Raw genomic sequence first — 27,577 nt, 5'->3', positions numbered from 1 at the left:
GACGGCACCCGACCAAGATACGGGGCTACAACCGTGTACCAAGTTTGGGATGAATTCATCCGGGCACCGAGTCCCTGATCGGCGAACAATTGTAGCTCCTGGGAACGCGATGGGAGATGATGGGGGGGAAACGCGCCCCCGGTAGGTTCCATAAGTCGTTTGTATAAGCAGCTGCGGCTGCTATTTCAATCTTCGTGTTGCTCTTCTGGCTTCTTTGCTGCTCTATTGTACTACTTTGAGAATGCCATACATCGTCGGTCTTAACAGCGGCTCGTCGTTCGACGGCGTTGATGCCGTCCTATGTTCCATCGACATTGCGCCAGATGGACATCCTACCAAGCCTGTATACGTGGATGCCATCACCGTGGACTGGCCCGAAGTGCTCCAGCCGCTGATTCTCAGAGCATTCAACAATGACCTGACGCTCTTTGAGATGACTCGTCTTAACTACGCTGCCGGCGCTGTCTACGCTGAAGCCACAAATCAACTCCTCGAAAAGGCGGGCATCAGAGCCGAAGACGTCGAGATCCTTGGCTATGACGGCCAGACCGTGTACCAAGAGCCTCCAAATCGCAAGCTCATGAAGGAATTCGCCGAAAGCGGCTCGAAAAGCTTAGTAGACAAATGGCTGAAAGGTGGCTACCCGTGCGGCTACTTCATCGTCGAGTCTGGTGTGGTGGCAGGATTGACGAACATCACAACAGTCACCCAGTTCAGACCTCTGGATCATGCTCTTGGTGGCTCAGCTGCCCCTCTGATGCAATACCTGGACTTTGTCTCTTTCAGAAATGAAGAGCATCCCACCACCACACTCAACATCGGAGGCATCGCGAATCTACAATTGGCCGACAAGGATCGAAGTAGGATGATGGCGTTCGACACAGGCCCGGGTACGTATTACTTGAAACCATGTAGCGTATTTCTACTGATGTGTGATACCACAGGAAACGTCATGCTGGATCACGTCGTGAAGGCACGAACCGGACGTGGCTATGACAAGAACGGCGAGCTCGCTGCGCGAGGCAAGATTATCGAACCGCTGCTAGAGGAGCTGAAACAACATGACTTCTTCAAGCGGAACCCCCCTCGGTCGGCATGGCGTCTGGACTTTGGTGCAAGCTACGCGGACGACGTGCTTGCACGGCACAGCTCCGCGTCCACTGAAGACCTCTTAGCCACCCTCGCCGAGTTTACCGCCTACAGCATCGAAGAGAGCTTGACAAGATTCGTCCTTCCGAAAGCGGACGTCAAAAGGCTGATCGCGAGTGGTGGCGGTACCAGGAATGCCCATCTCATGAACAGGCTGTCGGCTCGACTGCTGAGGCACGGCGTGAAGACCGTCGTCTCCGACGAAGTAGGTCTCCCAGCCGCTTATAAAGAAGCTATCAAATTCGCTACCTTGGCGTTCGCGGCAAGCAAGGGGCTTGCAAATAACATTCCAGCTGCTGGCGGCGCCTCGTGTTATGCAACTCTTGGGAAGTTGACTCTTGCACCACGCCACACGAGGAACGCAGGAGCAATGCCAACAGCTGGGTGGTACGCTGTCAAAGAAGCGGCGACCAACGGCGTGACTACGAATGGAAATGGCGTGTTCACCAATTGGCACTAGGCAAGATCGAGGATAATGTAGTCATGGAATTCAAGTGCAGCGATATGCTTCCTAGATGCTTGGGTTTGATTATAACCATCAGTATATTATACAATGCATAAGCTCCTCGTAGGACCTTCGTCGTGTAGCTGTTCAACCATTTAATTTCCAGTCCGTAGTTCGAGTGCGAATTGCTCAGTCATGCCTCTTGAAGGCAGATTCTGCTGCTTCATGCCACCAGATTCTCTACCTGGTGGTTTGATGTGGGCCTTACGTTATGTCGCACATTTCTCATTATCGCCAAAGTCATTCTATCGACTTCTGCAATCAATGGCGATGACTCTATCGCCGCTTCCGCGCTATCGAGAAGGGCGTCGACGTTTCTGCACTCTGGGAACACTTCCGTTGCCTTGGTATTCAACAGCCCTTGAAGGGTCATCAAATAAGCAGCCAGCAATAATTGGTTGTCACACCAATTGTTGTGTTTTCGAGGGATGGTCCGAGAAGCAAGTAATATCAGGCTGCTGTGTATGCAGGTCTGACTAGCGTCTACCATCCACGGCTGAACTCCAGGGCTGGGCAGGCTCCCTGGTGGCGAGCTAGCTTTTTCCAAGTCCTCGTGAAGGACAAAATAAAGCACTGGTCGATGGAGCAAAAAGTTACAGGCAAAGTATCGTTCCGAAAGTTCATTCTGCGTCAAACAAAGTCAGTCCTGGCCGTGTCGAAGACAATGTGCATCAAACGGACCATTCTGAGACTTGAGGAAGGAGACGTGGAAAGATTTCTTGAGAATTGCATGTCCAACGGCAACGAGCGATACCAAATCTCTAGCTCCCGAGACAGCTCCGCGACGTCGCTGCCAATTTCACTCGGGTGACAGTAAGCCCTTGAAATGGAATACAGCTTAGTCAAAACACGATTTTGAAATGCACGGAGCCAAAGATGATGGCGGATCAGACTCTGTGTACTGGCACCCTCGTCCGCACTTGGCGAGGGATATTGGCCAAAGGAATCCACAGAGCCTCGATCGTGTCCCTGACCATTCGCTGTTAATACGCGACGGGAAGTTTTCGGCGTGGTCAATATCCCATCTATCTCGGTCAAAAGGTCGCTTTCTAGGATGTAATGGAGCTCTGTCCAGGTATGCACCTGATTTGATATAAATTGTCCTTTGCGGCGCTCAAGCAATGGGGTGATATGTCGAAGAAGACCTAACGCGTGGAACGGACGAGAGAATACATAGACATGAATGTATGCTATAAGAAGTAGGATCGGCGTCTGTCGGTATTCTGCTTTAGCGGCAAGTTTCCAAGATTGTCGAAGGGCTTCGCGAAAACACGTTTCCGCCGCCAACAAATGCGAAAATCCGTAGCAGTCAGCAGTATCACCTTCTGGTTTCAGCGTGAATGCAAGCGTAAGAATCAGCAGACATTCAATAGAAAGTAAGCTTGGGTCTAAGCTGTTGAGACCTGATTCAAACGCTTCGAGCTCTCGGCTCAGCTTGTCGTGAGAGAAGATATCCGTGGAGAAGCAAAGGTGTTCAAACAAAGCGGATATATCGCTCAAACCAGAATAGAACAGGGAAAGGGCATCTCTTAGCACACCTGCTGATGGGAGCCCTTCCGAGCCCCGAAAAGGCTGCATGAGCCGAGACTCGGCCTGGTCACCGATCTTGGGGTAATGCAATGGTTCGAATTCTGTCAAGGTGAATTTGACGCCCAGCCGCGGCCAGCATTGCAAGATTTTGCAGCTGGCGGCAGTGTGCAGGTCTGGGAATTGAGACAGTTCGGCAGAGTCACCCGACCACGTAGGAATGTTCCTCGCCGACAGGGGCGAAGTTTGAGTCCTGCTCTCGAGTTCCTGCAGTCTGCGCTCGGCTTCTGCCAGGCGCTCCAATATGTTGAAGTCTCTGAACTCGTTGAGTGCCTGTCCAATTGGTCGTTGAAAAGAGTCACTCACACGGACGCGTCCGCTGGCTTCCTGTAGCTGCAGTTACGGTCTGCAGCTTTGCATGGTGTGCATATTGGACGAGTCCCATCACACCGAGTCTTTCGCTTCCTGCATATGTCGCAAGCAAGATAAACTTTAAAGCTGAATGCTATCAGACTGATATGAAATCTGGGGCGGTACTCAAAACATACCGCTTTGCAGCCGGCTCGTCACTCTGCCAGGAGTTTTGCTCCATCCTATGCTGATCTCCTGTAGCAAATCGAACTCGAGAAAAAAAAAAATCTTTTCAATATCCAAACCTCACATGTTGAAGCGGAATACGGTTGTTTTGGAGCTCCGTGCTTCGAATCGCGAGGTTGACGAGAAATATGGGATTTGTAGTGTACCTGATTCCGTGCAGCTGCAGCAGAGCGGGATATCTAGTCCTGTGTGATTTTACAGAGTGCCTTTTCGTATTAAGATTGTTAATTAGGCTTGTGGCTGTAAATGGAAGTCAACAAACATACTGGCGCTTGATGGCGACGAAGAATCATGTTGCAGCTGACCTCTTGATCGACGAGCCAAAGTGTTTTGCGGGGCCCCAAGTCACTAACCCCAATCCGCGGCGAGATTTTTCTTCCCTGATGGTTCATCCGCATTCGTCGTCTGCGCCGCTCCACCAGCGAACTCAATGCTGAGAAAATCCTAACCGTTGCCAAACAGAGCCTCATCCGGCCAAGAAACGTCAGCAGTGTACGGTGATGACACACAGCGCAGCCAGATGGCCACATGCTGAACATGTCCCCTGCGTTTTCGAATGCGGCGTCAAAAAGTTGCACAAGGGATCTGAACAGGCCATCGAGGGCTAAATGTAAGATTTTATTGACAAAATGTGCAATGAGCGAGTTAGTAGGCTTGGATGGATAGGATGTTGTACCCATAGCCAAGGCCTGCTCTGGCATCTCGTCAATTTCCCTCTCTCGTTTCCGGCTTCCGAACGCTTCGCCGGGACTATGAAGTCCCAAAGATCTGAGAATTTCGACCCGGGGTACCGATACAACTTTGATTGGGCGTCTCTCTGCCCAAAGCTCTGCTCCTGAAGGACAGATTGAAACTCGCAAGTCTTGGCTGGTGTTCAGATACAGTTGGTTTACCTAGGAGCAATGGCACGAACAAGCGGCAGCCGACACTCCTCGTTCAACTAGAGAAGACGGGGATTATTGGGGAAGAAGCAATAGGATAGAAATCGCCAAGATTTTCAATCTTGAAATTCACGTGCCTGATTATCCCCATACTTTTCTCCTCTGGATAGAGGAACGACAAACTGCCAAGAATACACCACACATGTTCGAAGCTGAAGGAGGGTATAAACGCTGTAGATCGGAGAGACGACAGCGGCACTATGGACAGTCGGACATAAATTATTCTCGCACTCCCACCGTATCTTCGTTCTTTCTCTCTGCTTCGGCTTTTCTCTTATCCACGTCTCCCTTTGCCGCAAGCTTTCCGATTTGATCGCCAAGATCAACGCCAAAGAACGAACTGTCACTCTTCTGGTTTCTGCCGTATCCAGCAATTCCCGTGACAAGACCTCCGACTCCACGGCCGACTCCGCCGGCAATGGAGAGCAGACTGCCTGGCACGTCTCCCTTTCCTAGCTCGGTGACGCCGTCGCCGACTCCCGTGGCGAGTCCGGTCACTAGATTGCCGGCCCCTTTGCCAACATTCGACACGCCCTGGCCGACGGGCCCTCCTGCAACCGTGCCAAGTCCATCCACGGCTCCGTCAAGCGTGTCGCCCTACAAAGATGAGTCAGAATCAAAGATCGACGTTTGTCGGCGTGATTTTGGGCATACCGCTGCTTCACCCGTCCCAGAGACTGTATTCCCAAGCCCACCCGTGGCTCCTCTCGCGACGCCTACAATGTCAGCATTGCTGACGCCCGTCACAGTGTCGGTCAGAGTGTCCGTGACGCCATTGGTCGCTGCCTCCGTCGTCTTGTGGGCACCACGAGTGCCCGAGGTCGTAGTTTTACTCAGGCCGTCCGTGAGGTTCTTAACCGGCTTGCCCGTATCTAGTCACCTTGCATTAGTCCCTGACCCGTTTTCCTTCCCGTGCTCGTCGCTCGGAACGGGGATACGCACTTTTTGGAAGCACGGCGTCGGCAGTGTTTCCAAGGACACTTGACGTTCCACTGATGACTCCGTTCGCCACGCTGGTTGTCACGCCGACTGTCGTGTTGAGCGTGCGAGTAGTTCCTTTGATGGTGTAGTTCACGGGCTGGGTAATCGGTGCCATCGCTTTCCCGACAGCCGGGAATCCACCCGTTCGTTTCTCGTTCGCAGCGTCGGCAGAGTCAAGGTTCTCATTGTCAGAAACGTCTCTTTGTTCAGAATGCTTTGGATCGTTCCTCGCATCAATTGCGCTGGTATCAGCTGTTCGGTTCCCGTTTGACTGGCTAGACATGTTGGACGACAGCTGCTGAACTGAAGCGTATCCCTCGTGTGAGCAGTCTAGTGTCTCGTTTTCCGCCGAGCACCTTCAGTCAAGACGTATCGATACGGTGAGACAATTCGATGCCTGCTCTATTCAAGTATCCGCAATTACGCGCGACAACGACGTGGTACGAACAGCGCCCAGCAAATGTTAAACGATAAGCGTGCTTAAGGACGTACTACGTGAAAAATAAGGTTAGACCTGGAGAATCATATATCTGAGCCGCTCAATTGTATAAATGAACCAAAATATCCCAATCCTGGACAATGACGTCCCACCTTTACATGCCTTCCAACTGTCCTCCAGCTTCAGCGTGGCCTGCTCGTGGGATGACCAGGTTCATCGCCCCGTGAATTGACGAAACTTTTCACTGGAAGGCAAGTTCCCCGTAGATCGGACTGTCTTTTGATTGGCAAACGGTTGGACATATGGGAACACAAGGGAACATGGGATCAGGCACATCACTGACGTCACGTACCTTTGTGATGTTTAGCCCACAAGTTAGTCAGCCGCATGTCGAACCCACAAGGCACACAAACCATCTATCTTACCACGAGTCTGGACCGCGTTACTCGCATAAATAAGAACTCGTAAATTGGCTTGAATAATCCGGTTCTCAGCTTGGGCATATTGCGAATGGCTGACGAACAGGCTGACGATTGAGGCTTACCCCAAGACCCGCCCGAACTGCTATAACACAAGAAGCTAGATATAAATTCAAACGAATCAATGCGCTAAATATTAACCGTGAGGATTCCTGAGGCTCAATCGTTTGAACCCGCCCAAGACCGCAACACCTGCAAAAGCCGTACGTAGACTACCAAAAGACGGCGCTGGAAAAGAGTGCGGAAACCCTTGTTTCAACCTGTAATGCGCGAAAGAGTTTAGGCAGGCGTCTTGTGCTAATTGGAATCATCGAAGCAGACGCATGTCGATAGATGTGCTGGTTACTAGGATAGGTGGCCGCCGTGGAGATTGGAAGCGCAAAGATTCGACGTGCTATATTATGCCATCTAGAATTCGCTAAACTAACTCACTGCATTGAGTGTCAAGCGAAGGGTGGAAACTCGGGTACCACTTAACCGTGGGGCGGGCACTCCTGCAAGAATGCAAGCGTTGACTACGCTGGCTTAACCAGTGTTTTCGCCAAAAAAAAAAAGTAGACCAGGACAGGCTCTGGACATTGGAATGCCGTTGCCTACACGCGTCTTTTCCCATAGCGAAACTCAGCGAGCAATGAGCAGCTAGTGATGGATCAAAGAATCGTGCGCTAGAATGCGACAATCGACGCTTGTGTATTGAACCCCTGCTGTCTTATCTCGTCCTGTCTGAGAAGTCCGCATTGCAAGCCATTTTGCGAATATCTCCCGCAGTGATATGTGTGCACAGTCATTGCCAGACAAATGAGGGACAGAACAGCCGTGCGTACTCTGATGCGACACGATCAAGTCATGTGAAAAGAGCGCGCATGATGCGCAGGTACGACAAATGGCTCTTGTAAAAATTGGCCAGTCGGACACCGACCGGGCGAGCCTTGGCTTTGTCGAGTCGAATATGCTTGTCATTTGTTGCGAAAGATACCGATACGGTTTGGGATATGCTCGGATGCTGACTTGATGAGGGGTTTACTCAGCCGGAGCCGGTTGCTGGGGGCCCTTGACGTGCTGACAGTCAATCAGGTCAAGAGTCGTAGAACTGCAAAAGAAAGGTCAGGACAAGCGCGTAAAGGTACAAGGCTTCTCGGCCATGGCAGATGAGGCGGATGATCAACCATGGACATAAAAGTCCATGTTGACAAGCGCTCGCTCTCGAAGCGATCGGCCTGGAAGGGAATTCCCCACGCAGCCTTACTACGTCCGCTTCGGACCAACAATTGGCCTGTGGGGTGCAGAAGCGCTAGTTCTAGCAAAAGCGGGCGCTCTCCACCCACAGCGACTGCCCAAGTTTCCCAACGTCGTACTCGTATAGGCCAGATCAGAAAAAGCCTGCCGAGGGCCCAAGAAAGTGGACGATGGAACCATGCGGGGATTGTGGTTGTCGGGCTGTTTCTGATTGCTGACGCCTACGTGCACGTATGCTTTGTCTGGCGTTCTGCACTGCTGAGACTTTTATAACAGCCAACGCACTTCTGACGCGGTGGGATTTTTTCGATCGTCGAGACCTGTCAGAGACTTACTTTTACTCGCACTGTTCGAACCATGGAGCCTAATCTACTCGTCGTTGCTGGAGCTGGTGCCGTGTTTGGACTGCTCGCACACTGGTTTTGGTTCATTCGCGGCGAGCACATGAAATGGATCAGGCCGTACGCTCTTACAATCATATTTGGACCAGGCCTTGCCGCAGCCGGTCTCTGCCATTATCTTGACCTCACCTTCCTGCGCGCTTGCTTGACCGTTCTCGTCGCAATCGTTCCGTTCTGCGCGACGCTTTTTAGCAGCATCGCCATCTATCGTCTGTACTTCCATCCACTTCGCAACTTCCCAGGCCCACCAGCCGCCCGGCTCACCCAGTTCGCTCACGTCCGAGAAGTGGCAGCCAAGTGCGACAACTTTAGGCACCTCGACAAGTTACATGCCCAGTACGGAGAATATGTTCGCGCGGGGCCGAACTTGTTGTCCATCGCCGACCCAGACTGGGTCGAGCCTGTTCACAAGGCCCAGACCAAGTTCGAGAAGTCGGAGTGGTATGATGGCGGCTATCCGATGACGACTCTTCATCAGATGAGGGACAAAGCCATGCATGACCGACGGCGCCGACATGGATGGGACCAGGCATTCACCACAAAGTCGCTCCGTGCCTACGATTCCCGCTTAATCAAGTACGCAGACACGCTGGTCGACCAGATCCGAAAGCGATCTGGAGAGGTCGTCAACGGCACGAGCTGGCTGAACTACCTCGCATTCGATGTCATGGGTTAGATTTGCCGCCCCGTCCGTGTCTCGATTGGAGGGTTCGAATTCTAACGCTTCGTGTATAGGCGACATGGCCTTCGGACGATCGTTCGAGGCGCTCGAGAAAGGTGAATCACACTTCTACATCGACCTGATCCACAACTCGGCCCATCTGATCGGTATGCTCGGCACCGTCTCGTGGATCCTCCAAGTGCTCCGGCTTTTCCCCATCTCCTGGACTGCCGGGGGCAGAATGCTTCTGTACAGCGAGCAGTGCGTTGACGAGAGAAGGGTACGCGCAACAACACGACTCTGAGCCTGCAAGCTAACACCGACGCTAGAAATACGAGCCGAAAGAACCGGACGTCATGTCGCACATCTTCGCCGCAGGAGATTTCTTCAAAGGAGACAAGAAGATGGAGCGCCTTCTTTTGATGGGCGACTCGCGGCTCCTCATCGTCGCCGGTTCGGACACGACGGCGACAACTCTCATCTACCTCTTCTACCATCTCGCCAAGGATCCCTCTCTCGTAGAGAAACTGCGCGCCGAGTTGAAGGAGAAGAATATCGAGAACAACGAGTCATTGTCCGTGTCTGCGCTCCAATACGTGGATTACCTCAACGCTCTGATCAACGAGACCCTGCGCATGCATCCGCCTGTGCCTGGAGGAGTGAGCCGGCTTACCCCTCGCGATGGCGTCGTCATAAATGGACAGCACCTTCCAGGCGGAGTCCAGATCATTGGGCCTCACTACACGATCCAGCGATGTGAGCGACATACAAATCTTTACTTTCTTCCGTTTGAAATTAGGACTAACGCAGACCAACAGCTCCACGAGCATTCGTCAAGCCGAACGAGTTCATTCCCGAGCGCTGGACCACTAAGCCCGAGTTGATCTTGAACAAGAACGCCTTCTTCCCGTTTTCGATTGGCAAGTTCAGTTGCATCGGCAAGCAGTTTGCGCTCAACGAGCTCAGGACTGTTGTCACGAAGATGGTGCTGGAATTCGATGTGGCGTTTGCACCTGGCGAGGACGGAACCAAGCTGTTGACTGAGAGCAAGGACGTGTTCACGATGAGCAACGCCGAGTTGCGATTAATCTGGACGGAGCGGACCAAGAAGGATTAGGTTTCAGATACAGTACGCAGCATGGCTGAGGTCGACAGGATCTCGCGCAGACGTTGGAGCTAAGATTGTAAACGAGCATGCCGTCATATTGTATAGAATGCTTCGGAAGAGCTAGTACCGACGGCGTTCGAGAAGCAGAATGATACAAGCTCATGTTTAATGGAAATAGAGTCCTTCAGATAGCGTAATCGCGATCAATGAGGCAGGGCAGGGGTTGCGTTCTCGGCAAAAGCCTCGTCCCATATGATCTTCGCCTGTTCGTCCGCACAGTGTCGTGGCCAGACGACGCTCCGCAAAATGTCTCTACCGGTTTGCCAGCGCGGCGATCCGGCCAGTTCAGCAAACGCTCGCAGCTGTCGACGAGCGGTCGATTCCAGCTGCGTGATGACCATAGCGGTTGTGATGTCATCATGGTCGCTTGTTTGACTCATTCTGCGCAAGCCCATCGCGGCGCAGACCGCCATCCAGAGCCAGAGATCCGTGGCGTTCGCGTGAGATGCAGGGTTGATTAAGATGGCGTCAAGCTCCGACGCCAGGCCGCGGGCCAGCTGGAGCGTGAGTCGGAGGTCCAGTGGGACGTCTCCATGGGAGGGACGAAGCACGCCGTATACAAAGAAGCACGTTGCTGCGACGAGAGAGACCCACGAGACTGGCACAGATGGCGCGGTTTTATTGGGTTGAGGGACAGGTGATTGGACGGACAGCACGTGTAGCTTCTTGTAGTCGCGCAGCAAGGCCACCATTGCGTCGAAGGACCATTCTTCGGCGGTGTCGCTGTGCTGAGCTACCAGCCATCGCAGGCGTGAGATCATCGCACGCGCGTCCACGAGATTGGACTGCGTGATGGCCGAAATTGCAAAAAAGTACGGCGCCAGCCGAAGATAGTCGATCTCGTGCCTACCTTGGTCTGCTGCACAGGAGTCCATACCACTGGCCAGATAGCGCGCGAGCATGTCGTCTGACGTCTGGAAGACAGTTCTGCTGCTCTTTATAACGGCCATTGTCAGATATGACATCATGATGTATCTTTGGGACATCTCGTTGTCCATCTCGCGGGAGGGAAGAGCATCGTCCCCGCCATGCTCGGCGCGCAGGTCAAGGATTTGCGCCAAGCCGGCGAGGTGATGTTCGACAGCAGCAGCAAAATCACCGGTGCACGCTTCGGCGGAGCCGAGAGTGCTGATCAGCGACATGCATTGCGGCGTCAGTCTCATCGTAGCATCAGCTAGCCAGCCATTGACAATCTCGATGCACCTGACCTTGTGGTATAGAAAGGCAGGCTCGTATTCTCGCAGACCACCATTACGGTTGTGATAATAGGCAGCGGCGATGAGAAGGAGACTGTGACAAATGTAGGAGTTGATCTTCGTAGTGGACAGAAAGTCCAGCCATCTGTCCGGGGCAACGATGCTGCAGATGGGGCCTTTGTGCTGCATAAAAAACCTGAGCAGATCGGCCGACCTAAACGGCATATCAATGGGCAGCGTGTCGAACGGGTCCAACGTGGAAGCAGAGAGCTCCGGTGTGAGCTGCCAGGGGGCCTCGACTCCCGGGAGCCTCGTCTTCGTCGCAGTCGTCTTTACTATCAGACCAAGAGGGGAATACTTGCATGCTCTACGGGCATTGGTGCAATTGGCACAGTGCGGGCGTTGCTCGTCGCACCGAATATGGCGCGCCTTACACGGTAGACAGCCCGTCCGGCTTCTCGAATGCTTCGAACGGAGTCTATGCACAGGTTCCTGTCCGACCATGACGCCGTTCGCTGACCACGTTGAATTACCACACGTGAACCAAACGCTCGGAGATCGTCGAATCCTGCATGTTCGCAACGTCCGGGAAGCGTGGAGAGAAGGAAGACCCGTGAACACCTCCGCTGTGCGATGACTGTGGTGTTAGAGGCGCATGCTCAATGGACAATCCTGCTCAGATCTTCCGAGCTGTGCGAACGAAGCAGAATAGATTCGGAGCACAAAAACCTAAGCTCTTTTGGGCTACCTGGACGGATCACGTGCTCACACCGGGTCGAGCAACTACAGGATTCGCATGTCTATCGTCTGCATCGATCTCCGGCGGTGAGTTCAATCGGCTCAAAGACGTCCTACCAAGCTCGGGTTGTGCAAGACTACGGCTGGAACATCGAGCGACAAACAGGTCGCACGGATTAGCGGCCACGACACGGGCGATTATACATCTTGTCTCTAGCTTCTCGGACCATATCCTTGATATGGGTGGCATCAAGACTAAACTTGGATCAAACGCAATATGCCAGCATCTCGGCGAGGATCACTCATCATTGCCAAAAGCTCATGTCGTCGACGCTTGCCAAGACCATACGAGGACGGGGGAATCTGTTTAACGTTGGACATGGCAAAGTCCATCGCTGAGGATGTTTCCTAATCGGCGGCAGTAGGTGCGAAGAAGACTAGGGTAGGTTGCAGACCATGACGGTACTGGACGTTCCGGCATACTACTGCAAAGAAACGAAAACGGTTAAGCCGTAAGCTGGGATCGCCGGACGGAGCTGTACGACGAACAGATCCCCTTCTAGGATACTTGCTGGAGTCGATAGCAACTGGACAGCCTGCACTGGTCGGGGACAGAATATGGGCATGTTCGTCTCGACGATGCGAAATCAAAAGCGTCCATCTCGCGCTGGAAAGACAGCACGTGACCAACAGATTACTGGTCAATGGAGGCGATGCTTGCCAAAATCCGCCTCCCTGTATTATGCGTGCCTTCGAGGTCACGGACGGACAGACGCAGAGGCGTGCGTGAGGCCCGCAGATTCTCGTACGTGACCAACGTGTGATGGGTGGGTAAAGCATGTACTGCTCGAGATGGAGCGACAAAGCGTGCGCACTGCCGGACCGCCACCCCCACGTCAAGGCACGTGTCCCCCAGATGGTGTAGCAAAAGCAACGATTGCTCGGAGGAGCACAGAGAGAAATGGCACAAGACAGCCAGCAGGCGGGCGCTCGATCGGTAGAGGGGCTCGGAGTCTCAGCCGACATCAGCCTCGTTTAGCCCAAAGCGGCTGGCTTGGGTCGCAGGGGGTTGACGACGGCAGCAGTGCAGGTGACCGGGCCAGCTGCAAGACATTCCGGCGTCACCAGGACTGAAGCTGTCAGGGCGTGGTGGCATGAGTGTCGGCGGGTCGTGTATGTGTGTGTGTGCGCGTGTGTGTATGTGTGTGTGTGTGCGTGGATGCGTACGTCTGTGTGCGTGGTTGGAGCGGATGTGCGAGAGCACGTCTCTGCGCACGTTCGACGGCACAGCTGGACGACGCCGAAGCTGAATAGATCCGCGCTTCTACGCGTGGTATTCTGTACGTGAACGTCCCAAACGCATCAGCGTCTCACTGAGCGTGGCATTAGGGACGCATGGAGCGGCTGCGGAGCGAGGACTTGCCTCTGCGTCTCTGTTGACACGTATGTGCGAAGATCCAGCGTCCGTCGCCGCGCATGGCCCGTCCGTGGCTGTTGTGCACGCCGTCTTCGTGCCCAAGAGCACGCTCAAGAGCTCGCGTATCCGTCTGCAAGTCCTCGATGCGAGCTGGTCTGGAAGTTGTCGCTACAAGGGCGTGGAGGCGCGAGCGTGCGAGGCGCTCCAACGAGGCCGGCTGCCCTGGACCCGGCCAGCGTCGCCCGCGCTCTCGCTGTGCCTCTTTATCTTTGCTCGTCTCTCCCGCCCGCCGTCCGCTTCCTCGCTCGACCTCTTCGCCTCCATCACGCGCGCAGCTCCCGTCGCTTCACCCGCGCCATCGCATCTCTTCTGGTTGCGCACGGTGCTCGTGCTGCTGCCCGTGCTCGTGCCGGCCGCTCGACGAAGAAACTAGGCCTGAACCTCTGATACCCCACACCACGTCTGTCCGTCCCTCATCAACTCCCGCTCGCCTGCGCCCGTACATGCGTCCATCCTTACACACATGCAGGACTGAGCTTCGCAACGACATTGCCGTACTGCTGCCCGCGCACCGCACCTCGGACCAAGCACTCCACCATGAACCCGCAACCCCAGCCCTTCGTGGGCCAGGGACGCGTTGCAACCTCCCGCCCGCCCAATGCCTCCAGGCTATCTGGCGAGTTCAGGTCGCCGCTCAATGGCCACGCTGCCTCAAATCCCGCCGCCGTCGCCGCCGCTGCGGCGTCCACGAATGGCCACGCGCCCCTCGCCGTCCCCCCGCCGCGGGCGCCGTCCATGCCGAACGGCAACCACCCGCCGGGCTTCGTCGGCGCCCGGAGCCCTCCCCAGCAGAAGAACAGTGAGTGGATGGGGTTTTGTGCTTTGTCCGTCTCTAGGGGCGGCGAGAATCGCAGACGTTGCAGTGGCAGTAGCTGACAGTGGCTCGACAGCATCGCACGTGCCGTGCAAGTTCTTCCGCCAGGGCGCCTGCCAGGCCGGTTCTGCGTGTCCCTTCCTCCACGGCGAAACGCCCCAGCCGTGCAAGTACTTCCAAAAGGTGAGAGCAGTGGCCTCCGCGCTGGGGCTCACGTGTGCGGCCGCCTACAGTCTCTACGAGCCGTTGACTGACCTGGGTCTGAGGGACGCTACAGGGCAACTGCAAGTTCGGCCTCAAATGTGCAAACGACCACATAACGCAAGACGGACGGCGGGTCAACAAGCCGGGTGGATATGTCATGGGCCCTGTTGGGCCTCTGCACCTGGGTGGTCGGGTCATGCCGCCGCCGACCGGACCAGCGCCTGCGAACTCGCTGCTCACCATGCATCAGGACCAATTCGCCCAGCCCCAGCCCATACCGGGCGCCTCCTCTGCACTGGACTATATGAACAGAGACATGTGGCGCACCGATGGCGGCTCCGGAAATCCCGTTCTTGACTCCAACTTCAGCTCGTTGCCCAAGTCCAATTACGGTTCTCCCACCCTGGACTCAAACCTGTTGATGTCGCCCTCGCTACGAGGGATCGGCACTACCGCTGCGAACGCTCAGCTGCCCGCCTCTTTCGACAGCCAGGGCATATCTAAATATGCCCGCGACGGGCCATTTGCAGCCTCCGTGCCCTCTCGCTTCGGGCTTGACTCCTCTCCACCATCTCGACCGTTCGAGTCAACTGCCCTGCGCAACCTGCACAATTCCGCCTTCGGCGACGATCCTGTACCTGCCGTGTCGACTACCAATCTGTCCAATGGGCGGAGCCTGTTCACCAGCGGCGCTACAGGCAGCCTTCTGCCCTCGTCGCCACCTGCTGACGAGCTCTTGGGCCGTCGCATCTTACATTCCGAACGCTATTCACGCAACAGTAGCACGCGCATGCTGTCCGCCAGCGTAGGCGCTCGCCCGCCCATTGACGAGTGGGACGACACGTTTGCGCTCGAAGAGGAGATGGTGCCTAACAGCCTACATGACCTGCTTACTCCCGCCGAGAAGGCCCGCCGCTTCTCGCGCTCTGCCGACGACGAACTAAGGCCCGCCCTATCCGGGCTAGGCACGCCCGCCGAGGCCACCTCGAAGGTTGGATCACCCTCTACGGCGTCGCCCAGCCGCTTTGGCGCCTTCTTTGCCGGTCGCAACAAGGAAAGCACAATGGCTTCCGCAGTCGGCGATGCCAGCCCATTTGGTCCCGTTGGCTCGCCGCTCAAGAACTCAACGCTGAACCAGGGCGCATCGCCGAGCCTACGCGCGACAGCCAATGCGCGTCCTCTCTCCGGCGATCTCGGCAGTTCAATCGCGAGTCCACCGCGCCAGGCCAGCATGAGCATGATCTCACAGCAGCTTCAGCGCACCCGGCTCTCGGACCGGGTTGCCGAGTCGCAGGCCCAGGGCGCTCTCCAACAGCAGCAGCTGGTCGGCTCGCCGTCCGCTCTGCCTCAGCTGCAGCATCCTGGCATCACACGCGTGGCCTCTGGCTCCTCGTCTTCGATCTCTATGCCACCTTCCTCCGGTGCACCTGCGCCGCCTCCCGTCGGCCGCCTCGATCGTGCTGTGTCTGGCAGCAGCAACGTCGGCCGAGAGAAGATTGACGAGGAGCCCGAGGAATTGTTCAGCATGGACGAGCTCGGCAAGACGGACGACAACGCTGTCGGTGGTGGCTCCTCTTCGGCGACTGGCGGTGCACTCAAACGCAACTCGGGCGGCGCCTGGGCGCAAGGCAATCCGTTTGCACTCGGCAAAGCGAGCCCCAGGCTGGGACCCATTGGCGGCCAGAGGACCGCTGCCAAGCCAATACCCCGTAAGACGACGGGGGGATCAGGTGAAGACTAATTTGTGCTGCCAACAATAGCCGTGAGTTTTGCATCTGCATAAGAGCGTGGATTACTTATGTTACCTTTTTTCTCGAGAAGGGACAGCTTATGCTGTATCTCTTCGGATCCAAATCATCCGAGTCAATTTCTTTCCTTGGGCCGGCTAGGTTGCATCATTGCATTTCTCTCAGCGATTGGCTATCTGGCGTTTTTTTTTTTTTGGCTCCCTCTTCACTCGCACGCTTACTTTGCGTCTCTCCCGCCGCATTCCACGAGATTTGGTGCTTCCCGAGTGATGGCACCGGTCGTCGCTGCTCCATACCCATTACTGCTCTGATTGAAGCGCTCTACACTGTTTTCCGCGGGAGGGACGGCCCGTCCCCCACACGTGTGCGGACGATGCAAACATATGTCGAAATGCTTCGCATTTATGGGAATGGAACGAGAGGCATGAGTAATGGTATCCTGTGTGGGAAAGACGCTGTGCACATCGCAGAGTGAAAGGCAAAAAAAAAAAACCCAAGAAAAACACAAAAAAGTTTAACGATATGGTTATGAATCTATGCATTTGAGAAGAAACTACGAGGCGGTAGGAATATCGGCAGTGGCAATCTGTGATTTTGGACAGAGCACGTCGACAGTGTATAGACCAAGGTCGCGGGCGTGCCTCCTGTACAGATGGCCTTTCTTTCTTGGCTTTGTCATTCTTTTGCCTTTATTTCAGCCAGAGCTCGCTTGAAGGCACACGTTGGCGACCGATCAGAGCTCGCTCTTCCCTCTTCCTGACTGCCACGCTTAGCCTAGCCAGGTCTTAGCAAAGCAGTTAGAAGCAAGACACCACGGAGAGCGGGCCTTCACGTCTCTTTTTCAACACTGCGGCAGCTAACAGCTACATTACACGCTGTCCCTGGCTAGTGGTACCAGCCACCTCCCTCCCTGCCGGGACGACGTTCCACGGACGCATCACTCAAGCATTAGCATGGGGGGCTTTTTTTGGTTTATAAAGGCGAGGAGGGGTTTATGAACATGTCCTCCACCTCGATTCCAAAGGATAGGGTACCTCGTATCGGCATTATGGGATGCAAAATCAGAAAGCATCATCTTGCGGTTGCTCATTTAAAGATATATGAACCAGGACAAAAAAGGAAAGAAATCCCACAATTCTTACTCGTCTTGTTTCGTTTCTCTTTTTCCCTTTTCAGGATTGTTTTTTTTTTCGGCCGTCACTTTGTTTGCACGGGTTTTGGTTGTAAAGTACACGTGCCACGAAGCAGCCTTGTGAACCGTTGCACTCTGGGGTTGAACTCTTTTCTGTTTTTATTATCAGGCCGTGCCGCCTCGCGCGCAGTGTGCGATACCCTTCCCAATAAAGCAAAATTTCGAGTATGCTAACGCCAGGTCGCAATGCATTTGAATCGACGAGTCCCCACTTTCTCGAAGTGTAGAGAGTAAATCAAGGGAATGAACGAACAGAGAAGCGACGAGCAGACAGGCAGCTAAGAGAGGCGCCAGAGACTGGCCAGAACTACGATGCCGCCTCGTCGTCGGCAAACCACCACGTTATCCTCCCGCACAGGCTCCTCGTCGCGATCTTGCGCACCTCGTATCTCACCCCGTCCTTGTACCCGCAGCTGCACCGCCCGTCACGCGACCGGCCGGAGCTGACGGGTTCGGCTGCGTCATGCTCGCTGCCGGACTCGTCCGCGGAGCCAGAGCCGGACGTCGACGCCGACGATGCAGATGACGTGCGTGCGCCATGAGGAGGACGTAGGCCCGCAGCTTGCAGGCAGGTCTTGGGCTGGGCAGACAATGCGGCCAGCGCGGCATTGGCAGACGCAAGGTCGCCGTAGAACTTGCCGTCCACGAAGTCGCTGTGCGATGTCCAGTGGTCATCCTGCGGCAAGGGCGTGTCGTCAGCCATCTTTTGCTTCCTTCACTGGGCTCTTTTCTTTAGAAACGTCGAGGGGAAGAGAACATGGCGAAGCGCTGTTCGTGGTCTTGAGGCGTCGCTCATGTGTATTTGTGCTTTTGTGCATGTTTGAAAAGGGGGGAGGGGGGGGGGGGGGGCTGTTGAGGTATACCAAGAAGAAAAAGGACGTACATTCTCGTTGCGGACGATCACGTAAAACTGCCTTCCTTCAGGTGGCATGGTGAAAGATCAGAGGAGGTGGCACTGCGCGGCGAAACGTCCAACAGATGGTTACTGATCTGGAACAAGTTCAGGCAAGAGGAGCAAGGCAACGTCTTTTCCGTATCAACGCTCTCCCCAATAGACAGGAGAAGAGTCAAATGGACCAGCGCTAGCAAGATGGGGGGAAGCCGACCCCGAAAAAAGCAAAGCCGTTTATATAGGAGATATGTCGACAATGCTACGTCGTTCGATCGTGCGTCGCATGCAAAAACCAGGCAACAGACGTGTTCAAATCAGAAGCAAGCAATCGCGAGAAGGACCACAGGTTAAGGGGAAACCCAGAGGTCAAAAAATAACTTCAGCAGCGTCTGCGTCCGCCAACAGGGCAGGCAGGGACCGCACCTCCAACCTCGACGCTGGGGTTAGGCCTATTCCCTAGCATAACCGGTTGAAAGCCGTTCGCCTTTCCCCCCCCCCCCCCTCCTACCCCGTCCGCTTTGCTTTCAGCAGCGACGTTAAAATGAAAAAGTCTTCGTCACCGATCACGATACCTGCTCGATTTGGTAACGCGCGGCCAATCACGAAGGCCCGATCTGGGTCAAATTATTCATCGCTCGTGGCACAGGGGACTCGGGTCAGACGCCCCGTGATTCGGGCCACGCTTCACGTCGCCATTACCGCACTGGCGTTCCCTTTGGGTCTGGCGTCCAAGCTTTTTTTTTTGGCCTGTTCCTGAGCCTTTTCTTTCTGGTTCTCCGCGTGCCCCGTTCGTTCATGGGGAGGTCGGCTGTGGAGGATGGGGCGGCGCCCTATCGAATTTTGCGGGGTGGGGACCACCCCCCCCCATCTCCCCGCTCCTGGTTGGAACGATGGCGTTGCATTCTTTCTCGTGAGATGCGCGTTGTCTGCAAAGCCATTACGGTTGGGAAATGCACGTTTCAGGGTCAAGTGCGACGCCCATCCGTTGGGATGGGGATGCGGAGGAAAGAATGAATCGCGATGCGCAAAGGTGGCGAGCGGTGTGAGGTGATGGAAAATGGTCTCTTTGGTGAAGCTGGAGCTTGCTCCACTTTTTGGAAGACTACATGTGACCTTTTGTACGCGCAGCCTGGTCTGCGTCTCTCATGGCAACGACAGTTTACTACCAGCCGCCTCATATAGTGTCCGCAACACAGTTTTGAATCCGCTCGGACTACAGTGATCTTTCGCCTTCGCCCGCCTCCCTTCCTTTCTTTGGAAACCAGAGGCAAAGTCCTATTCAGCGCTTCAACTTGCCGAAAACGTTGTACCACTTCTCCCTCAGAGCTTTGAGAATAATGTACGCTATGAGCCTGTACCCGAGCGTGACTATGCCCAGAGCAAGGATGGCTTTCCAGAGGTCAAGATCGAGTCTGTACAGCCTTCGGATGTCCTCGCCGGTGAGCAGCGGACACGAGCCGTTGGGCAGCCTTTGCGATTCCAAGCAGCCAAACTGAAGGCCGTCAAACGCGATATGGGCCATGCTTTCGATGGACCACTTGATAGGGCTAAGGTAGTTGAATGCTTGCAGGAAGCTCGGGATCTGGGTCGCGATGGTCCCGCCCATGCACTGGGCGACGCTGAGAAAGACGCTCATGATCTGCACGGCGAAGCCGGTGTGCGTGATCAGGGTGTTGAAGACGATACCCAAAGACTCGCCGCAGTTGACGATGCAGAAGACGTTGAACGACACGACGAAGAACGCCATGGCAGTCTTGGGAAGCCCGGCAGCTATGTCGGCCAAGGCCGAGAACATGAACGAAACCAGGACCTCGAAGGGCAACTCCAGCAGGGCGTACTGAACGAGGAAGGCCTCCACGTTCGAGGCTCTGTCATCGTACTCCTTGTTGAAGACGGCCTGCTCCAACGGGTAGATTGCGATGTTGTTGAGCATGCCCACGAAGTACACGGGCGCGATCTCCTGGATGAATCCTAGTCGAGACTGGATGCTGTAGTAGTCCGTCTTCAGGGGCGCGAAGAAGAAGGTCATGATGATGCTCATGCCCCAGATCTGCATGATGCGCGCTACCCAGAGCGGCGGTTGCCTCCACAAGTTGAGCAACGAACGGTGAAAGAGGATCGGCAGCGCCAGACGGAACGACGTCCGTGTTTTGCGGAGAGATCCCAGCTCGGCAGGCGTTGCGATCACGCTGCTGTCGCGCCGTTCGACGTCCTTATCCGCCTCGTTCCATCCGTCAATCAGGCTTTGAACCTTCTTTCTGGTAGCCGTCTCTTGCGCGGCGTGTCGAAGGTCGATTGTGATCAAGTCTAGAGCGAAATCCGCCGGATTCGTTGTCTCGGGGCACTGGCATCCCAACCTTGCGAAATGTTCAATCATCCGACTGCGGGGCCCGGCATAGACTGGGTGGCCACCTCGTGCAAGCAAGAGAACATTTCCAAAAGACGGCCATAAGTCTGATCTGCTTTGGTGAATGGTCATCACGATTGTTCTGCCTTCGTCGGCCAGGCCGCGCAAGACATCCATGATTGAGGCGGCGGTGAACCCATCCAACCCCGAAGTTGGCTCATCAAGCAGGAGTATTCGCGGATCAGTCAGAATCTGTATCGCGATTGTACACCGACGGCGTTCTCCGCCGCTGATGCCCTTGACGAGATTCGATCCAACGATGCTGTTTGCGCAGTCCTTCAGACCCATCTGAAGGAGGACCTCCTCGGCTCTCCTGTGCTTGTCCTGCTTTGACATCCACTTCGGCAGTCGTAGACCTGCCGCAAACTGGAGCGTTTCACGAACCGTCAGCTTAGAGAGCAGGGCGTCGTCATCTTGTGTGACATATGATACGATCGACTGCAGCACGTCCTTGCTGGGTTCTGCTTCGTTTATAAGTAGCTTGCCACCGATATGGTATTGACTGATCAGGTCACTCCTGAGCCTGTTGGCCATGCTCGACAGCAAACTTGTTTTGCCTGAACCCGACGGCCCCATAATGACGTTCAGTGTGCCTGGAGGGAAGACAGCGTTGACCGGATGGAGGATATGTTTCTGCAGCGTACTGAGCTTAGCTCCGACCAAACTGCGTCGAGCCACATCAATATGGTAGCCCTGCAACCGGACGGTCACCGACCGAACGTCTTCTGGCGAGCGAACTCTCATACGCTCTTTGCCCGCAGACTTGTCAACATCTTCCCTGCGTGCGTTGGCCACCTTCATCTCTTGGCGGTTAATCTGCAGAATGAGAGACGCGAGCACAAAGTAAAGAATTGAGAAGGATAACAGAATCACAATAGGTCGTGATCTCCAGTTCGATGGTATGCCGAAAGTCTGCAGCTGGAAGTCTCCCACATAAGGTGCGCACTCAGGATTGTCTGGCCCCCCAAGTACGGGACAGTCGTAGAATTGGCCGTGAAATTCGTTGTAACACAAAGCCCCGAACGCGTACCAAACGTATGCTGTGTACCGAGTCCACTTCACGTAGACAGGCATGTTGGCGGCGAGGACAAAGAAGCCGCATGCAAAAGTTTGCCAGGTGAATGAAAGGTTGCCGATCAGTGAAGCAGCAGCAAATTCGCGTGAAATCGAGACCGCAAATGTGGCAAATGCAACTGCGATGTAGTGACTTATGAGAACGATGACAAAGAAGATCATAAATGTGTCACCCTCTGTTCGAAAGCCCGTCATGAAGTAGAAAAGCAATGAAAAGATGAGCGGGACCGGCAAATCTTCGACGATCTTGGAGATGCGGCGTGAGATCATGAAGGCCGGTACGCTGACGACTCCTTCCGCACGCTCACGGTCGAAGACTGCAATGTCCATGATCAGTCGATACGTCTCGAACATCAAGATGAGATAGCCCTGCAGAGCCGATGCGATGTAATTGGCACCAATCCGTGACCGGATACCGCTCTGCGTCTTGTCTAGCTGGAAAAAGATCCACCCCATCAAGATACCCATGAAGATAGCTTCGAAGATGGTGCCGAAAAGGCCGAGAGGATCTCGGACAGTGGTAATCCAGACGCGGGAGGTTAGAACGCGAATCTGCCGACCCAGCGACACTCTGTGAGAATTTCGTTTGCTCGTCTTCGACCGCGGGCCGCCGCCCATGGCTGTGATTGGCACGTCGGGAAACACGTCCTTGGACGCGTCTGCCCATGCGGCCTTGAGGTTGTCAACGCGAGTCTGGGAAGCAAGCTCCAGCTCGGGAGTGCGGTTGTCGACCGCAGCAATGTCGATTACATGTTCAGCGGGATTGCAGAACGGCGGGAGAGGGAACCCAAGTCTTGCAAAGTATGTCGTGCATGCTTCCCGATTGTCGGCGTAGACGCTCCTCCCTTGCGAGAGCAGGATGATGCGATCGAACAAGGTCCAGATCTCAGAGCGCGGCTGGTGTATAGTGACGATTACGGTGCGACCTCTGCAAGCCAGCGCTTTGAGAGTGGTGGTGAGTTGAAACGCCGACGTTGCGTCCAGGCCAGTCGTTGGTTCGTCCAGCCAGAGCACGGATGGGTTTGCCAGCAACTGAATGGCGAGCGACGTTCTTCGCTTCTCTCCGCCGCTGCAGTACTTGACGCGGGTGTCGGCGGCTTCCTTGAGCGACAGCTCCAGAATGACTTCTTCGACAATGTGATAGCGTTCGTCCCTGTCGACAACATCGCGCAGCCTTAGATCAGCAGAATAGCGTAAGGTCTCTCGGACGGTCAAGGTCGGGATGAGCACATCCTGCTGCATGACATACGCGCTCTCCACTCCGTTACGCTGGGTTGAGCCATTGAAAATGCGCTCGCCCGTGATGTCCAGCTTGCTGTCGTGAATCCGGTCGGCGAGCACGTTCAGAAGAGTCGTCTTGCCTGAGCCACTGCTTCCCAGGATTGCTGCATTGCTGGTGAGCACCTTGCGTACAAGGATCTGATAGGGCACTGTTGGGCATACCTGTGAGACTGCCGCTAGGAAAGTCTGCTGATACAGAGTCCAATATCTTCTTGTCTCCGGCGGCCGCCTCGGCACGGCCGGGTTTTCGCAGCAGCGGTATGCTCGAATTGACAACACCACTGTTCCGCAGGACAACACTGACGTTGCGAATGGCGATGTCGACCGGCGGCACAGGTCGTAGTGACAGATCCCGGGCGTCTTTGGAGTTCTTGACTGGATCGTCGACGGCGCCAGTCTCCACCTCTTTGCCAATCACCTGTAGCTCAAGTTCCATGGCGAGGCCAGCTTGCGCACGCAAGCGCAAAAGAATCAGCCGGTGGAGTCCGTTATCAACATTGCAGATCTGAAAAATAAAGGCTAGGTTGCGGGTGCGGCAACTCTATGATCCGGCTCTCCGTGCTCGTGAAGGAGCCAGGATGACCTCAAGACCGTCGCTCACTTGCACGCAATCGGCTGGTGGATGGCCAGTCCAGCTTCCAGCCTTATCCGCAATCCAATCGCACAGGGAGGGCAACCGTCGTCCCGGATTCACAAAGGCAGACCAAAGACGCCCGACATGTGGGTGCAACAGAGGCTGGCTGCCGGTAAAGCTGGGGTGTGGCCAAATGCAACGTCCAGCTGGACCGCCTGAGAGCGAGAGGGGCTAGGGCGTAACCGAAAAATGGCTCGTGAAAGAAAAGCGGCGGCGTATCTGCGGCCCGGACGCAAGGACCGTTGGCTCTGCGACCTGAGAGCCCCATGGGAATGTCCATCTTTCTTCTGGCTTTGTTTTCCTTCTTTTTGGACGGCGTTCTGGTCTGCAGTCAAGAGTTGAAACGGCAAGGTGGCGCTGATGGAAGTGGTGTGACCCACTGATGTTTCGAAACGAGGCCGGCGGCCACAAACACACTCCCGCACACGTACAGGCCCGTATCCAGCCTGCCACTCTGCCGTTCTTTTCGTGTCGTTGACCGTGGGCAGAAGTTCGAGTGGAATCGTTAACGGAATGCTGCCGTCTTGTGCTGAGTGAATCACAACATCAACGCCGTGTCCTCAACTCTCCTGTACAGAGCCTCGCCCTGTGTTTCTCCCGCGTGAGCGCGAAAAGACCATGCCGGCAGCTGAAGTACCACCGCATCTCGCCAGCAATCCTTTTCTGGATCTGAGTGGAGTCGACACAAGTGCCTTTGCCAATCCCTACGACGCCTTGCTGCAAGCAACGGGCAATGACGGCTTGAAGCTTCAGGAACGGTATCAGTCGCACCGTGCCAACCGCAACCAGCAGCAGAAAGCCAAGCTGCTCGACCCGGGCTTCTCTGGCGTCATTGTAGATCCGATCTTGCAGCGTCTTGAAGACCCGTCCATCGAGCCGGGATACGTAGACACAAGGCACTGCCTGGTGTTCTGGGGCCGTCCGGAGCAACACATCAAAAGCTTGATTGCGAGCGTGCAGGACAAGCTGCGGACGGTGGCTCCAAGCCTTTGGCTCATGCCGATTGAGAACTTGCACATCACGATTCTGGAGATCACGCATTCGAAGACGGCCGGCGAGATCGAGGCGTTAAAGCAGCAGGTTGGACCCGTGGCCGACCGGATCGTCAACTACGGTCGAACGCCCGGCCATCAGGCCAAGCTCATCAAGCCCATGGTCGGGTTCGACGCATCTGCACTGGCCATCACATTCGTGCCTGCCACGGGTCGTGGTCGGGACTTCAGCTATCACCACCTGCGCCGAGATGTGTTCGACATTGTGACGGGCGCCGGCCTCAAGGTGGACTCTCGCTACGTCGTGCCCAGCGCCCACCTGACCATCGGCCGCTTCATAACGCAGCGAGACTTTGCAAAGGAGGACGGAACGGTGGACGCGGCGAAGATGAAGCGGTTCGTCGACGCCATTGACGATATCAACTCGTGGCTGCAGGCCGAGTTCTGGCCAAACGACGGCTCAAGCGACGACGGCGCGGGATCATGGACGGTGGGCGAGACGGCCCCGATCGTGCTTAGATGGGGAACGGTTTGGTACGGAGGAGGCGAATCCATGGCGGAATCGAGCCTTAATTAAGATAGACACAAATAGATTCGGACTTTGGACCACTTCATCGTGTGATCTGGGTAAGGGCATGTGCTAATCTTTGCTCTCACGATGGAAGTGAGGGAGTACGAGCGCGAAAAACCGCTTCTATTCATGCCTGCGTGGGGTATATTCTGTACATTTTCGTGCTATGAAAAAACAACAAAAAAGAAAAGAAGGGAAAAAAAGGGGGGAAATGGAAAATTCTATGCCGGTAGCTTCAATCCAAACTTTTCCGGAACAAACCAGTCGTGGAGCAATTCCATCAACACCTCGTTCGCCACTTTCTTCGCCGCTTCGCTGCTGTGTCCCTTCGCTTCGATATAAAACTTGATTTTGGGTTCTGTGCCCGAGCCTCGCACCGTGAATCGAACGTCGCCATCAACTTCGCACGTGATCATCTGGCTGTCTGCGTCAACGGGCAGTCTCGGCGTGTGATCATCGGTCGAGGAGTCGTATCCCTTGGTGAGATCTCTCCATTTGCGTACTTTGCGCTTGCCCAGCGCGCTTGGATACGGCGAACCCAGCGAACGGACGTGCTCAAACACCTCGTCGGTCACCGCTGGAGAAGGACTGATGAGGTACGTGTTGGCGTCTTCGAAATGGCCGTACTTGGAATACAGCTTCTGCAGCTTCTGCCACGGCGTAAGCCCGTGCTTTTGCCATTCCAAGACCGCTGTGAGAAACGTTGCTGCCGCTGCCACGCCGTCCTTGTCGTGCACGACTCCAGGTATCATGTAGCCGATGGCTTCCTCGAACGCAAACCGGGAGTCGTAGCCCTGCTCGTCAAGAAACAAGGCCATGTTCCCCATCCATTTGAAGCCGGTCAACGTTTCCTCATGATGGAACCCTTCTTTGGAGGCCATGGCTGCCAGCATGCGGGATGACACCGTCGACGACAGCATCGCAAGTTTTTCCCTTGGCTTCGAGTACCTGTCCATGATGTGCGACGCGAGCAGTATGCCGAGCTGATTCCCCGTGAATTGATGCCATTTGCCATCCACCTTCTGCGCGACCGCGAACCGGTCGGCATCCGGATCGTTTGCCAAGACCAAGTCGATGCCGTGCCGATCCGCACTCCAGAACGCGAGATCCATCGCACCCTTTTCTTCGGGATTTGGGAACTTGACGCTCGGGAAGTCGGGGTCCGGGTGTGCTTGCTCCTGGACGACTGACATGTACTTCGCGACGCCTAGGTGCTCAAGAGCAGCGGTCATGTACTTTAGACCAACGCCATGCATAGCGGTATATGCAAACTTTAGGGGAAGATCGGGAGCTTCTTTAAGCTTGCCTTCCCAATCAGCAGAGTAGGCTACGGCTCTGAAATAAGCGTCTTGAACCAAGCCTAACGTACCCTGAACAAGCATGTTCTCGTCGACGACGGACAAATCCCAGGATATCGGCTCCAGGTTCTCCAGTATCGACGCTGCAATGCCCTTGTCGTGTGGAGGTATGATCTGGCAGCCGTTTTCCCAATAAACTTTGTAGCCATTGTCCTGAGGAGGGTTGTGGCTTGCAGTGATCATGATGCCCCCCGCCGCATTAAGTTCTTTCACGCCAAACGGCACGAGCGGCGTATGTACGGGGTCCTCGAGCCACCAAACCTTGATTCCTTTGGCAACGAAGGCCGCGGCGGTTAGCCGTGCAAACTTTTCCGAGTTGTGCCTGGCATCCCGTCCGATGATCACTCCTCTGTGCTTCACGTTGTCGCACTTGGCAAGCAGGTATTCAGCCAGGCCTTGGGATGCTTGAATTACGGTCACAGAATTCATTCGTGCGAACCCAGCTTCCATTCCGGCTCGTAGTCCGGCGGTGCCGAAGGATATGCGTGGTGTAAGACGCCGCCTAAGCTCATCGTCCTTTCCCTGGACAAGTAGCTTGTAGATCTGGTCCCTGGTGTCCTCATCTCTGTCGATGCGCAGCCACTCTTTGGCCAGTTCTTTCACGTCCGTCATATTTTAAGGTTATGGAGAATAGTGGGTCTGAGAACCGCGGGTTTTGCGGGCAGGGAAGGCGGACGATGTGCAAGTGGAGGCAACGAGAGCTAAATATCCCCAAGTCGTGTCTGGGACGGGTTCACACGTTACAGGGCTCTCGACTTGACATCACGCTCCGTGGTTCGTTAACTAGATGGTTCGATTACTCAGAAAGGAGGCGCGGAATGCGATTTGATGTCACGCTGCCCGCCTTCACGGACTTTTGGCGGTTTCCGAACGTTGTCCGACGTCATCACGAAAGCAAAAACCCAAGCACGGCAA

The 27,577-nt window shown here is 55.1% G+C and overlaps 11 protein-coding genes across 12 annotated transcripts; 4 read left to right on the top strand and 7 right to left on the bottom strand.

Annotated features, from left to right (window-relative positions):
* Nucleotides 1-66: 66 nt before the first annotated feature.
* On the top strand, nt 67-1,671 carry PV09_05775 (uncharacterized protein). Its single transcript, XM_016359323.1, has 2 exons — nt 67-890; nt 945-1,671. The coding sequence occupies exons 1-2, from the start codon at nt 242-244 to the stop codon at nt 1,607-1,609; spliced, it is 1,314 nt and encodes a 437-aa protein (XP_016213002.1). The 5' UTR covers nt 67-241; the 3' UTR covers nt 1,610-1,671.
* PV09_05774 (uncharacterized protein) lies at nt 1,617-4,061 on the bottom strand. The gene is made up of 4 exons (XM_016359322.1): nt 3,730-4,061; nt 3,548-3,679; nt 2,336-3,497; nt 1,617-2,279 (listed from the first exon to the last, which is right to left on the bottom strand). Exons 1-4 carry the CDS (start codon nt 3,771-3,773, stop codon nt 1,818-1,820), a joined length of 1,800 nt encoding a protein of 599 aa, XP_016213001.1. The 5' UTR covers nt 3,774-4,061; the 3' UTR covers nt 1,617-1,817.
* A 691-nt stretch (nt 4,062-4,752) lies between these two features.
* On the bottom strand, nt 4,753-6,412 carry PV09_05773 (uncharacterized protein). The gene is made up of 3 exons (XM_016359321.1): nt 5,662-6,412; nt 5,374-5,591; nt 4,753-5,316 (listed from the first exon to the last, which is right to left on the bottom strand). The coding sequence occupies exons 1-3, from the start codon at nt 5,981-5,983 to the stop codon at nt 4,939-4,941; spliced, it is 918 nt and encodes a 305-aa protein (XP_016213000.1). The 5' UTR covers nt 5,984-6,412; the 3' UTR covers nt 4,753-4,938.
* A 79-nt stretch (nt 6,413-6,491) lies between these two features.
* Nucleotides 6,492-9,254, bottom strand: PV09_05772 (uncharacterized protein). The gene has a single exon (XM_016359320.1). It carries the CDS (start codon nt 7,576-7,578, stop codon nt 7,258-7,260), a length of 321 nt encoding a protein of 106 aa, XP_016212999.1. The 5' UTR covers nt 7,579-9,254; the 3' UTR covers nt 6,492-7,257.
* Nucleotides 7,973-10,178, top strand: PV09_05771 (uncharacterized protein). The gene is made up of 4 exons (XM_016359319.1): nt 7,973-8,926; nt 8,991-9,196; nt 9,246-9,672; nt 9,735-10,178. The coding sequence occupies exons 1-4, from the start codon at nt 8,212-8,214 to the stop codon at nt 10,031-10,033; spliced, it is 1,647 nt and encodes a 548-aa protein (XP_016212998.1). The 5' UTR covers nt 7,973-8,211; the 3' UTR covers nt 10,034-10,178.
* Nucleotides 9,560-11,967, bottom strand: PV09_05770 (uncharacterized protein). Its single transcript, XM_016359318.1, has one exon. It carries the CDS (start codon nt 11,782-11,784, stop codon nt 10,228-10,230), a length of 1,557 nt encoding a protein of 518 aa, XP_016212997.1. The 5' UTR covers nt 11,785-11,967; the 3' UTR covers nt 9,560-10,227.
* Nucleotides 11,968-13,686: 1,719 nt separating this feature from the next.
* PV09_05769 lies at nt 13,687-16,467 on the top strand. 2 transcript variants are annotated; one of them, XM_016359316.1, is made up of 4 exons: nt 13,687-13,895; nt 13,965-14,294; nt 14,386-14,492; nt 14,587-16,467. In XM_016359316.1, exons 2-4 carry the CDS (start codon nt 14,033-14,035, stop codon nt 16,252-16,254), a joined length of 2,037 nt encoding a protein of 678 aa, XP_016212995.1. In that variant the 5' UTR covers nt 13,687-13,895; nt 13,965-14,032; the 3' UTR covers nt 16,255-16,467. The 2 variants fall into 2 exon arrangements, with proteins under 2 accessions (XP_016212995.1, XP_016212996.1); XM_016359317.1 differs by lacking the exon at nt 13,687-13,895 and having other exon boundaries at nt 13,910-14,294.
* A 788-nt stretch (nt 16,468-17,255) lies between these two features.
* On the bottom strand, nt 17,256-18,812 carry PV09_05768 (uncharacterized protein). Its single transcript, XM_016359315.1, has 2 exons — nt 18,337-18,812; nt 17,256-18,129 (listed from the first exon to the last, which is right to left on the bottom strand). The coding sequence occupies exons 1-2, from the start codon at nt 18,382-18,384 to the stop codon at nt 17,761-17,763; spliced, it is 417 nt and encodes a 138-aa protein (XP_016212994.1). The 5' UTR covers nt 18,385-18,812; the 3' UTR covers nt 17,256-17,760.
* Nucleotides 18,813-18,851: 39 nt separating this feature from the next.
* On the bottom strand, nt 18,852-23,988 carry PV09_05767 (uncharacterized protein). Its single transcript, XM_016359314.1, has 2 exons — nt 23,270-23,988; nt 18,852-23,211 (listed from the first exon to the last, which is right to left on the bottom strand). Exons 1-2 carry the CDS (start codon nt 23,541-23,543, stop codon nt 19,625-19,627), a joined length of 3,861 nt encoding a protein of 1,286 aa, XP_016212993.1. The 5' UTR covers nt 23,544-23,988; the 3' UTR covers nt 18,852-19,624.
* Nucleotides 23,989-24,017: 29 nt separating this feature from the next.
* On the top strand, nt 24,018-25,590 carry PV09_05766 (uncharacterized protein). The gene has a single exon (XM_016359313.1). The coding sequence runs from the start codon at nt 24,360-24,362 to the stop codon at nt 25,308-25,310; it is 951 nt and encodes a 316-aa protein (XP_016212992.1). The 5' UTR covers nt 24,018-24,359; the 3' UTR covers nt 25,311-25,590.
* Nucleotides 25,315-27,443, bottom strand: PV09_05765 (uncharacterized protein). The gene has a single exon (XM_016359312.1). The coding sequence runs from the start codon at nt 27,272-27,274 to the stop codon at nt 25,526-25,528; it is 1,749 nt and encodes a 582-aa protein (XP_016212991.1). The 5' UTR covers nt 27,275-27,443; the 3' UTR covers nt 25,315-25,525.
* Between the last annotated feature and the right edge of the window lie 134 nt (nt 27,444-27,577).

Source organism: Verruconis gallopava (genome assembly GCF_000836295.1).
Source record: "Verruconis gallopava strain CBS 43764 unplaced genomic scaffold supercont1.18, whole genome shotgun sequence".
NCBI lineage: Eukaryota > Fungi > Ascomycota > Dothideomycetes > Venturiales > Sympoventuriaceae > Verruconis > Verruconis gallopava.
The sequence above is the reverse complement of the archived record's forward strand: the minus strand, read 5'-3'. Positions and strand labels throughout refer to the sequence as shown.